This window comes from Benincasa hispida, chromosome 12 (assembly GCF_009727055.1).
Source record: "Benincasa hispida cultivar B227 chromosome 12, ASM972705v1, whole genome shotgun sequence".
In the NCBI taxonomy this organism is placed as follows: Eukaryota; Viridiplantae; Streptophyta; class Magnoliopsida; order Cucurbitales; family Cucurbitaceae; genus Benincasa; species Benincasa hispida.
In genome coordinates this window covers 62,491,552-62,503,900 of record NC_052360.1, presented here as the reverse complement: position 1 = coordinate 62,503,900, position 12,349 = coordinate 62,491,552, and the positions used below count along the sequence as shown (strand labels likewise).

General features: G+C 36.3%; 1 protein-coding gene across 5 annotated transcripts in view; it reads left to right on the top strand.

Moving 5' to 3' along the window:
* Positions 1–263: 263 nt before the first annotated feature.
* The window catches only part of LOC120067205 (importin beta-like SAD2 homolog), a 32,170-nt gene continuing 20,084 nt past the window's right edge, over positions 264–12,349 (top strand). For all 5 annotated transcript variants that reach the window (XM_039018704.1, XM_039018705.1, XM_039018703.1 and 2 more), the window contains exons 1-16: positions 264–585; positions 1,645–1,817; positions 1,934–2,104; positions 2,604–2,714; positions 2,804–2,881; positions 3,079–3,275; positions 3,362–3,422; positions 5,143–5,217; positions 5,361–5,438; positions 5,537–5,599; positions 5,680–5,763; positions 5,849–6,027; positions 9,038–9,077; positions 9,174–9,317; positions 9,507–9,626; positions 9,727–9,942. In XM_039018704.1, the coding sequence (XP_038874632.1) occupies positions 447–585; positions 1,645–1,817; positions 1,934–2,104; positions 2,604–2,714; positions 2,804–2,881; positions 3,079–3,275; positions 3,362–3,422; positions 5,143–5,217; positions 5,361–5,438; positions 5,537–5,599; positions 5,680–5,763; positions 5,849–6,027; positions 9,038–9,077; positions 9,174–9,317; positions 9,507–9,626; positions 9,727–9,942 (1,929 nt within the window). In that variant the 5' untranslated portion in view covers positions 264–446. The remainder of the gene's footprint in view (positions 586–1,644; positions 1,818–1,933; positions 2,105–2,603; positions 2,715–2,803; positions 2,882–3,078; positions 3,276–3,361; positions 3,423–5,142; positions 5,218–5,360; positions 5,439–5,536; positions 5,600–5,679; positions 5,764–5,848; positions 6,028–9,037; positions 9,078–9,173; positions 9,318–9,506; positions 9,627–9,726; positions 9,943–12,349) is intronic.

Genomic DNA, 12,349 nt, shown 5'->3' with positions numbered 1-12,349 from the left:
GGACAGATATTGTCGAGGAATATCGGCAATTATTATGTATACATAACTTGACGTTGTTTTTTATTCTACCATTACCTGGAATTTGTAGTTTCATTAGAATTTGTGGTCATGCGCATATAAAGTGAATTGTCATAAATCTTATTCCCGGACAATTTTATCATTTTTATAATGAAACCTTAAATTTTGGTTTTTTGGCCCAATCCTAAATTGTATCCATATGGTTGGAATGGGCTGACTCTAAAATAGAGTCTGTCTCACACTGGATCCATTCACAGTCCAAGCAAACAGTCACATTCCCGCGTTTTTTTCTCCTACACACACATCTCTCTTTCTCTTTGCTCACTCCAATCTCCTCTGCGCCCTCTACCTCCTGCTCCTCCTCTGTGTTTGATTCGAGTTCATGTTTTGTAGTTTCACGGTTGCGATCTTCACAGATTCAAAGACTCATGGATGTTGCTAAAATCGCTCAAATTCTATCTCAGACGCTTAGCAATGACGCGCAGGTCGTCCATGGAGCTACCGAGTCACTCGATCGCCTCTCTTCTCATCCCGAGCTTCCGTTTGCTTTACTATATATTGCTTCTGGTAAAAGCTTCTTTAAGTTCCTTTACTTCCAATCGTTGCTGAACTACTCATCTTTATTTTGTTCGGCCTTGTTTTAATGGAGTAACTCGAGCTCAGAGCTAGCTCTTCCTCAGTGTTGGTTGATTTGGTGGGTTCAGAATTCGGATGTATGTTTTTTTATTGTTTGTGTTTGTTCAAAATGGAAGTTGGGGAAGTACACGTGGTTTTAATTTCATTCGGAATCAGATTAGTAATTAAAAAGATGAATGTAGCGTCAGCAGACAAAAGCACGAGTACTCTTTGGTGTATTTGGAGATGTCATATTCAACTTTTAGTGGGACTCAATTGATTGTCAACTGCAAGGTCTCTTGCCTAAATTTTGAAATATTTGAACATTGCTATGCATTGATGGTCTCACATTGGAAAGATGAAGAGACTCTCATTGCCAATTGATTTTGAGATGAAATTTAGTGTTTATCTAATATGATATTAAAATTCACGAAACCCAAACAAGGTTTTAGTCTAAAGAAAAAAAGGGATTCAACCCAAGAATATTGAATTCAAAGAGGCACCATCTTGAGGAGGACTGTTGAGAATCCCACATTGAGAAGATGAGAAGACCTCCTCTCGTTGCCAATTGGTTTTGAGATGAAACTCCATCTGTATTTAATATGATCGGTATCGTAGCCTAGAAAACTCAAATGAGTATTTAGGTTAGAGAAAAAAAAGATCTGACCTAAGAAATGACGAGCTCAAAGAGGCACCATCTCGAAGGAGAATGTTGAGGATCTCACGTTGAAAAGATGAGGAGATGTCCTCTCATTGATAATTAGAGATGGAACCCATATTTATCTAATAGACACTCAAGAGAGTGTAATTTAAATTAATTATTCTTACATATTTCCCTCCATGATCTAATTAAATTCCATGGGGCTTGTTTAATAAACCTTTGAACGCAAACTTAAACTTAGTTGACACATATATATATTGGCTGGCTAGGGGTGGGGGGAACTGCAATAAACAAATTCAGTGGAACTTCATTGCCACTTTAAGGTTGAGCTGTTCATCACTTCCATGTAGGAAATCATGATCAAGGTCAAAAGATAGCCGCTGCTGCTTACCTTAAAAATTTGAGTCGGAGAAATATCGAGGGAGAATTTCCATGTTCAAAAGTCAGCAAGGGGTTCAAGGACGAACTGCTGAGAGCCTTGTTCCAAGCGGAACCTAAGATTCTAAAAGTTTTGGTTGAAGTGGTAATTATATTTCTTGCATATTCTGCATGTTTAATTTATGGGACACAGCATTACCATCTGGCCGATGCATTCCTTCTTCGTCTTCTTCTTATATCTCTTTTATAATATTCTGGCAGTTTCATAGCATAGTGATCAATGAGTTTGTGAAGCAGAACTCATGGCCTGAACTTGTGTCTGATCTTTGCTCTGCTATTCAAAACAGTAATCTTTTCAACAATGGAGCTGAATGTCAATGGAATGCCATCAACACCCTGTCTGTTCTCTGTACAACCTGCAGACCTTTCCAAGTACATGATTTTAGTACAGCAATTTATCAGATATTAAAATTCATGGATAGACTAACTGCCATACTATTACATACTTAGCCAAAGATACTTTTGATCAATGATTAATGTCTTGGTACAATTGGATGGCAAGATTTTAGTCCACACGACAGCTCAAACTTCTTACTATTTTTCATAAAATTGATTATTTTTCTTCTTGTTTTACTATTATTTTATTCTGTACAGCTCCTTCTTTCTATCCTTTACTCCAATTTTTATTATTGTACTTGATATTTAGGTAACAAATTAGTGATCAACAGTGCTAAATGCTGCAATTTTTAAGTATATAACTTCCCTACTTTGAACTAATACTCCTCATATATGTTTTTTGATGTTTTGATTTGTGATTCTGGAGTGTTTTCTATAATTCTTGATGGAAGTCCAGGAAAGTTTGAGGTTTACATGGTTTTACAACGCAAGTTGAGGTTTTCTTAACAACTTAAATCATTGTTTATTTTGGCAGTACTTTTTGAATCCCAAAGATTCCAAGGAGCCTGTACCACCACAGTTAGAGCTACTTGCAAACACGATTATTGTTCCCCTACTAGCTGTATTCCATCGTCTTGTCCAACAGGTTCGACACACTTTACCCATCCATGTAATTCTCAACTTCCCCAAGCAAAATTAAACTCTGCGTGATTGTGTGTTTCTGGTGTCTCACAGGCTCTTTCTAACCATGATGGAAGGGAAGTTGAGATAGATAAGATTCTTTCGATAGTATGCAAATGTGTCTACTTTTGTGTAAGTATTTGTTCTTAAGCTTAACCCATTTCTCTCTTTAATTTTAAAATTATCTTCAAGTTTGTTATTGTCTATTATTAATTGTTATTATTATTATAATATGAACTAAAATCTCTAACTAAGTAAGAACTAAAAATTACATAGACTATGAGAGAGGGAATGACATTTCTGCTCTTATTATGCTGTTACTTGTGTAGGTGAGATCGCATATGCCTTCTTCTTTGGTGGCTTTACTTCCATTGTTTTGCTGTGATTTAATTGGCATTCTAGATTCCATAAAATTTGAGGCTGCAGTTTCCCCAGAGTATCGCAATGTGAGCAGGTTGAAAACCACAAAGAGAAGCTTGCTTATTTTTTGCGTCTTTGTTACCCGACACCGAAAGCATACTGATAAGTAATACAATGACCCTAAAATCCTTCAAGCTCAGATTCAACTGCTCTTGGTTACCATTCATGTTTATCTTTTCCTTGCACTTTCAGGTTGATGCCACACATCATTAAATGTGTCTTGAACATTGTGAATTATGGTAAAAATGCCCATGTAAGTACTATTCTATTTGAGTCTGTTAAACAAAATAGGCCTAAATGTGGTTATATCGAAAGAGTATCCTTCTTTACCAAGAAACCGTATCGACAATTCTAATCCATCCTGTTTTTTGGAAAAGAATTTGTTTATATTGGTTCCCTAACTCTTCATTGTTGGCCTTCTCTCGAATTTTGGAAGCTATTGAAATTCCCTCCCCCAACTCATAAGATGCATGCATTCTTTGTCCTGCATGCTCCGAGGACCACAAGGCACTAGGATCCTCAAATTGAAGACAATTTGTTTATGGGCCACATCTAGATTGAAAGAAATGATAGAATCTTTAGGAGTGTGGAGGGATATTGGGAGGAGGTTTGGTCCCTAGCTAGGTTTAACCCTTGCTTTGGATATCTGTATCTAAAGATTTTTGCAACTTTTTGTAATGTCTTATTCTTTTGGATGTGAGCCCTTCCATTGGAAGGAGTGATTATCAAATTTGGATCCCTTACCTTTCTCAAAATTCTATAGATCTTTCTTCCCATGTCTTGTGCCTCACTTCTTCCCAGGTTGTCTTTCCTCTCTTTGCAAGGTTAGGATTCTCAAAAAGTGAAGTTCTTTGCCTGATAGGTGTTGCATGAGAGAGTGAACACTCTGGATTGTATCTAGAGACATCTGTTGTGTATTCAATGATGTGTTCTTTGTAGGAGACAGGAAGATGATATCGATCATCTGTTATGGGTCTATGATGAAGGATGTGCTCCTGCTTCCTATGTTCTCCTGTCACAGACTTGTTCTTTTTGCAATTTTGCAGAGGTTCTGGTTGGAGAGGAACAAAAAGATTTCCAAAAGAATGGAGAGATCTTGAGAGAGCTTTTGGGAAGTGGTTAGGTTTAATGCTTCTATGTGGATGTCTATCCATAAGACTTTTCATAATTACTGGCTTGGTTTTATTCTTTTGGATCGAAGTCCTGTCTCTTCTATCGACTTTGGCTTTTTAGTTTATGTGCTCTCTAGTATTGCTTTCCTTTTTGGAGCTGGTTTGTTAGGTTTTAAAAGTTTGCTTTTTGATGTCTTCTCCTTTTTGTATTCCAATCGTATTTTTTCTCCTTTTGTTTTCGCAATTTCTCTATCCTCTTGTAGGTTATTGTACCTTTGAGCATTACTCTCTTTTCATTTTAACAATGAAAAGTTATGTTTCCTTTTTTTTTAAAAAAAGTTAGTTGAGGGTTTCCTTCTACATGTTTTCTCTTTTGGGTATGCTCCGTACATTCTTTAATATTTTTCTATAAAAACTCGATTTCTTACCTCCAAAAAGAAAAAAAAATCCGTTTGTATTGGACATATCTTTGATTCTCTATGTATAAGCCTTTTTTTTTTGTTGGGGATGGTTGAGAGAAACCAACACACTCAAGGGAAACTAATAACTGGGATGAAAGACGTGAATGTACATCAAACATTGTACAACTTTTTGATGATGTACTTACTCCTCTTCTAGTGCTGTTAATTATTGATGGGTCGATTTCCTGTAAACTCTTTTATTTTGTGACTTCTCAAATATCTATAGAAAGTTTTGTTTCTTTTCTTTTATCTTTTATCTCAAATATTGTCCGATTTGTTTATTTCCTATTCAACATACTGTTTCGATGCTTTAGCATATCCTTTAATTGCTTATCTGTTGACTTACTTTATAGGGTTTTGTCTCAGTTCTTAGTCATTAGCATTAAATTTCCTTTGGCAGAAGCTCGACTTTTTATCAGAGAGGATTATTTCGCTAGCCTTTGATGTAATTTCCCATGTTCTGGAGACAGGCCGAGTATGAATTCTATATTTTAACTCTTGATTTTGAATTGATTATACCTTTGCTTCTTTCCTTAGCAAAATGGAAACTCGGTTAGAGGCTAGTACAATTGGGTCAGGATGAGGGCTTAATTGGACGTTATCATTAATGTTAAACAGGGGTGGAGGCTGGTTTCTCCGCATTTTTCAACATTGGTACACTCTGGAATATTTCCGTCACTTATAATGAATGAGAAGGTAAAGGTTTGGTGAAAGCTTATATATTGCTCTATAAAATCCACACATTATCAGGAGTTTGTTAACTTATCATATTTTGTGTAAAATCTCTGAAATAGGACGTTTCTGAGTGGGAAGATGATCCAGATGAGTACTTACGGAAGAATCTTCCGTCTGACCTAGTAAGAAAGTTGATTTATCATCTGAATTGATTTTCATATCAGGTATTATGTCACAAGTTTTTGTCATATATATTTTATAGGAAGAAGTTTCTGGTTGGAGGGAGGATTTATACACAGCCAGGAAAAGTGCAATAAACTTGCTCGGCGTTATTGCAATGTCAAAGGTTGATACTTGTTTACTTCAGATTAAACGTGTGTGGCCATTCCTTTTATTAAGTGTTACCAGCAGTCTAATCCAAGTACCTACAGGGGCCTCCCACTTTGACCCATACGAATGGTTCTTCAGCTTCATCAAAGCGTAAAAAAGGAGGTAACAAGAGAACAAATAATCAATGCGCTACTATGGGGGAGTTGGTTGTACTTCCATTTCTTTTGAAGTATCCTATTCCCTCTGATGCAAATGCTTCCCAAACGAGTATTGTAAATAGGTAAATTTTTTTGACATGCAATCTCGTGTTCCAATTTAGTTAGTACATTGTATGATCTGAATATTCGTTGATCTCATACAAGTGTGAGGCTTTTGGTTCAGTGGCATGTAACTATTTCTGAATTATTTGTTAATTATGGTACATGGTGCCTCCCAAACTGTCTACTTCTGCTGTTTTTTACTACCATGTTGATAGAAACCAATTGGTGAACTTTGTTTTAAAGCAAAGTTTACTTTTCCACTCTAGTCAAGGATTAAAGAGAAATCTTATTTATGGCCAAATTAAAAAAAAAAAAAAAAAGGAAAAAGATTTGTCCGCACTAGAAGTTCTACAGTGTCATCCTAGACTCAAGTCCTGCAAGCTTGAATGCAATATAAGTCTTTCTTTTCCTGCTTCTTAACTTTAAGTGGACTTTATATGAAAATATGGGATGTGTAGATTCAACTTTTTTAATGCTTTGCTATAAAATAGAAGAGGGAAGTAGTGCTTTAAAGACGGGTGTTCATAAACCTTATCTTTTAGGGTTGACCTAGTGGTAAAAAGGAGACATAGTCTCAATAAATGGCTAAGAGGTCAAGGGTTCAATCCATGGTGGCCACCTACCTAGGAATTAATTTCCTATGACTTTCCTTAACACCCAAATGTCGTAGAGTCAGGTGAGTTGTTCCGTGAGATTAGTCAAGGTAAGTTGGTCTGGACACTCACAGATATAAAAAATGTTCTTTTAGATATTATTTGGATTGCATGCTTTTTATTTGATTTTCTTTGTTACTGCATGCCAAATAAATCTGAGTTGTTTAGGGGTGTTCTCTAAAATGGTTTTGCAGATCAATGTTTTAAAGTTAATTCCATCATTTTCTGTTTTGAAAATTGTTTGGAAAGTGATTCTGTTCTTATGCTTTCATTTCTATATATCAACCAAAAGATTGTAACGGAAAACAACAAAAGAAGAGAACCGAAGTTGGAAACAAGAGAGAAATATTACAAAGGATCAAGTGCTTTATTTGAGTCCTATATTCTTCTCCAATGATGTGGAAATAATTACAAGTATTTGTAAGCAAATATAAATTACCCATTAATGCACTAACCTTAAAATTCTACCACTAATCTTGAAAATGTCCCTTAATCAATCCACTAAACAATTATGCCACTATCCTCCAATTTAGGAGGTACTACCCTAAATAAAAACCATTAACTTCAATTAAAGAAAAAACTAATTTGATTAATAACTTGCAAAATACGTTTGCAACAAAGATATCTAAGGAGTTGTTGAGGGTATTCTCTAAAAATTGATCTTAAGCTCTCCCTTCTCTCTTCTCCCATCATCCACCATAACTGCCCTTCTATCCTTCGGCTGCATGCCCTACACTGCACAACATACACTATGGAATCCCTCCACCCGTTCCGTTTTCATTGATTGTAAGATTTTTTTCCATTGCCTTTGATGAATTCTCCGGGGGTAGTCATGCAAAGATTACTGTACAAGGAACTCCTCTCACTCCCCATCTTTGTCTTGGAAATCTCTTGAATGACTCTCCTCCTCTTATCTTTTCCATATATCAATTAAAATAATATAACATTTTAACATAATCAAATCAAGTTATTGTAAAGAAGTTAGTTCAGTAAAACTGAAGATAAGTATAAAATCAGCAACTATTGAAGTTTTTTGCTATTTTTGTTCAAAAAAATGTGTATCAACTTTTTTGTATCAAACATAATATTTTGATTTAAAAACTATTTTTTTCAAGAATAAATACATATTTTTAAAATATGACTTTGGAAGCTTGTACATCATAGAGTAAACATCATGAGTATTCAACGTCCCACAAAATGGTTGCCTTTTGTTTTGCAGATTAATGTTTTAGTTTTTAAATTTATTTTCCATTATTTTCTGTTTTGAATTTTTTTGGAAGACTATTTTTGTTCTTATACTTTCATTTCTATATATCAATTCAAAGATATCTAAGGAGTTCTTTGAGGGTGTTAGCTGTAAATTGTTTTGCTGACTAATTTTAAAAGTCTCTCTCTCATATTTAAAAACTATTTTTTTAAAGAATAAATACATAGTTTTAAAATATGACTTTGGAAGCTTGTACATCTTAGAATAAGCATCATGAGTATTCAACGTCCCGGTAAATGGTTGCCTTTTGTTCTGCAGATTAATGGTTTAGTTTTTAAAGTTATTTTCCATTATTTTCTGTTTTGAATTTTTTTGAAAGACTATTTTTGTTCTTGTGCTTTCATTTCTATATATCAATTCAAAGATATCTAAGGAGTTCTTTGAGGGTGTTAGCTGTAAATTGTTTTGCCGACTAATTTTAAAAGTCTCTCTCTAAAATAGTTTGGAAGAATATCTCTTGTTCTTATGTTTTCATTTATGTTTTCCATATGTCAATTTGAATAATATAACATATTAACATATTCATATCATGTTATTGTAAAAAAGTAGTTAAGGATTATAAATAGATTTTAGAAAAATGAAGAAAATAACAAAATCAGCAAAATATTGTTTTTGTTTTGTGCTATTTTTATTAAAAAAATCTGCTTGGAATTTTTTGTATCAAACATAATATTTGGGATTAAAAACTATTTTTTATTTTTAAGAATACATAAGTGGATTCCTTTTGGAACAAGCACCGTGAGTATTCAACAACCCCAAATGGTTGCCTTCTGTTTCTGGAGTAACACTTGCTTCTTAATCTTCCTCATTCTCAAAATGAATAATGTTTGATTAAATATTGACTATACATTTTGGAGCCTCAGGTTCCTCTCTTTCTGTTTTATTATCTTCTGAGTTCTTATTTATCTGGATATAACCTCTCGGTTGCTTTATTGATTATTCCTTTTTCATCAGTCCTTTTGTTCATTATTCTCCACTTTCTCACCATTATTTTTATCATCAGCTTTGAAAATTGTATCTATGGTTTCAATTTGTTAATTAACTCTGCCGCTTTTTTTGTTATTTTCAACTAATAGTCATTCTAACTCTCTTGTCTGTCAATGGCTACAGTTACTATGGTGTGCTAATTGCTTATGGTGGCTTGCTTGATGTAAGGAGTAGTTCCTGGCTTCTACATTCACGAGTGAAGTGTGAATAATCTATATCATAATATATAATTCTGCCTCTGTATTGTTCCGTATTGCAGTTTCTAAGGGAGCAACAACCTGGATATGTGACGTTTCTAATCCGTGCCAGAGTGTTGCCTCTCTATGCTATGTCAACGTGCCTGCCATACTTGATCGCATCTGCAAATTGGGTACTTGGGGAGCTCGCATCCTGTCTGCCTGAAGTGAGATATTATAATACTCCTGCTACTTGTATTATCCCTGCTTTCATTATTACAATAAATCAAGTTTAAACAAAAACTTCACTTTTTCTATTTTTCTCTCTGCATAATTGTTGCCATATTGAGGATTGAGTTTTTTGATGACATAATGCACGCCCACATTTTGTTCCTCTAACTTTGACCCTCTTTTAGGAGATCTGTGCAGAAATATATTCTTCATTGGTTAAGGCATTATCCATGCCTGATAAAGAGGAAGTTTCATTTTACCCTGTGCGAGTTTCTGCTGCTGGAGCAATAGCCAAGCTTCTTGAAGTAGGCCTCTCGATCGAACTCATTGGATAATCTTTTGGACTTTGTTTTTATTTTTCTTTTTCCAGATTTTTCACCGGGATTCTATATTTTTCCTCTTCAGAATGACTACTTGCCACCTGAGTGGTTACCTCTTCTTCAAGTTGTAATAGGTGGGATTGGCCAAGATGATGAAGAGAACTCCATTTTGTTTCAGCTTCTCAGCTCCATGGTGGAAGCTGGAAATGAAAAAGTTGCCATCCATATTCCTCACGCTGTTTTGTCTCTGGTTGGTGCAATCTCAAAAAGCATACCTCCTAATTTGGAGCCATGGCCTCAAGTATGTTCAACGTCTCCCGTGATATATATATTTTTTTAATATATTATTATTTGTTTAAAAAAGAGGAAGAAAGGAACACAAGATTTATGTAGAAAACCCTAGGTCAGGGAGAAAAAACCACGATAGAGATTGATTTTTATTATTAATTCTGATACACAAAGTACAAGAGAATAGGCCAAATAAATAGACTAGTGGGAAGCCCTAGGATACACACAATTACTAAAGTACCCCTAGGGTTACAAGCTGTTTTTCGACACTCCCCCACAAGTTGGGGCGTAAATATCAATAAGGCCCAACTTGCTGACACAGTAATCAAAGCTTTGTCTCAGTAACCCTTTTGTGAGCACATCTGCAATTTTCTGATTTGAGGGAACATGAGGAATGCATATACTTCCGTTGTCAAGACTTTCCTTGATGAAGTGTCGGTCGATCTCAACTTGTTTTGTTCTGTCATGCTGAACAGGGTTATTAGCAATACTTATTGCTGTCTTATTGCCACTAAATAGTTTCATTGGGAGCTCATTGTCTTGATGAAGATTTGACAACACCTTCATCAACTACATTTCTTCACATATCCCTAAACTCATGGCCAACTCAGCTTCCGCACTACTTCTGGCCACAACCCCCTGTTTCTTGCTCCTCTAGGTCACTAGGTTACCCCAAACAAATGTGCAATACCCAGATGTTGATTTTCTATCAACAACAAACCCTGCCCAATCAGAATCAGTGTAGGCTTCAATGCAACGTTTATCAGACTTCTTGAATATTAACCCCTCACCTGGTGTACATTTCAGATATCGTAGGATGCGTTCAACTGCTGTCATGTGTTCTTCACAAAGAGCCTGCATAACCTGACTGACAACACTCATTGCATATGAAATATCGGGTCTCGTATGAGATAAGTATATCAATTTCCCAACTAACCGCTGATACCTTTCTTTGTAGATCGGGACACTGTTACTGGTATTGCTAAGCTTTGAATTATATTCAACTGGGGTGTCAGCAGGTTTGCACCTAGTCATTCCTGTTTCCGTTAGAAGATCAATCGTGTATTTCCTTTGGGACATTGAGATTCCGTCCCTTGATTGGGTTACTTCCATTCCGAGAAAGTATCTTAACTTCCCAAGGTCTTTAGTTTCAAATTCTTTAGCCATCTTTGCTTTGAGTTTCACAATTTCATCATCATCATCACAGGAGAGCACAATATCGTCAACGTACACAATGAGAACGGCAACCTTCCCTGAAGTTGACTTCTTTGTAAATAGTGTGTGATCTGAGTGCCCTTGGATATACCCTTGTCCTTTGACAAAGGTGGCAAATTTGTCAAACCAGGCTCTCGGAGACTGTTTCAACCCATATAGCGACTTCCTCAGTCGGTAGACTCGCTGTTTGAACTGATCTTCAAATCCGGGGGGAGGATTCATGTAGACTTCCTCCTCAAGTTCTCCATTGAGAAAGACATTCTTTACATCCAGTTGATGCAAAGGCCAATCTCTGTTAACTGCAATTGATAGCAATACTCGGATAGTATTGAGTTTAGCCACGGGAGAGAATGTCTCGGAGTAATCTACCCCAAAGGTTTGGGCCTTCGGCAACTAACCTGGTCTTGTACCGATCAACAGTCCCGTCTGACTTGTACTTTATAGTGAAAACCCATTTGCATCCAACTGTCTTGTGCCCTTTGGGAAGGATCACCTGGTCCCATGTTCCATTTTTCTCAAGAGCCCTCATCTCCTCCATAACACGTCTTTCCAAACGTCAGTTCCCATTGCTTCCTGTATGTTACTCAGAATCACTCCTGTATCTAAACTGGTGGTAAAAGCCCTAAATTCAGATGACAGGTTACTGTAGGTCATGTAACTATGCATAGGGTACCTTGTACATGACTGAATACCTTTCCTCAGGGCTATGGAAGATCAAGAGAAGCATCATGCTCCTTCAGTCTGTCAGAATTTCCACTGTGATCGCTAGTCTCCTCTGCCTGGGTTTCATCTTCAGAAATCACCTTTTCGCCATTATCTCTAGTATCACTCACATTTTCAAGAGTTGTGTCCGAATCATTATTTACCGTCATCTTCCCATTTACTATAGTGGTGTTGTCAGCACCTTTTCCTCATTTTTCCTCTCTGCATTCGTTAGTCTCAGTACAACTATCAATCTCATTGATTTCAGGAATACACGTACCTGATGTCGGGTTTGACTCATGGACCGAAGCCGGAGATGCAACAGGTGACGTTGCTTCCTTCCTGAGATTCTTCACTATATTATCCATGGGACTTGATTGGTAGGGAGGATAGGACCGACATGTTCGAGAATGGGAGATGACTCCAAGGGAACTGTATAAGTGGACCAGTTAGTCTCTTCACTAGATGTCTCCCCCTGAAGATGGCTAACAGGGAAGAAGGGT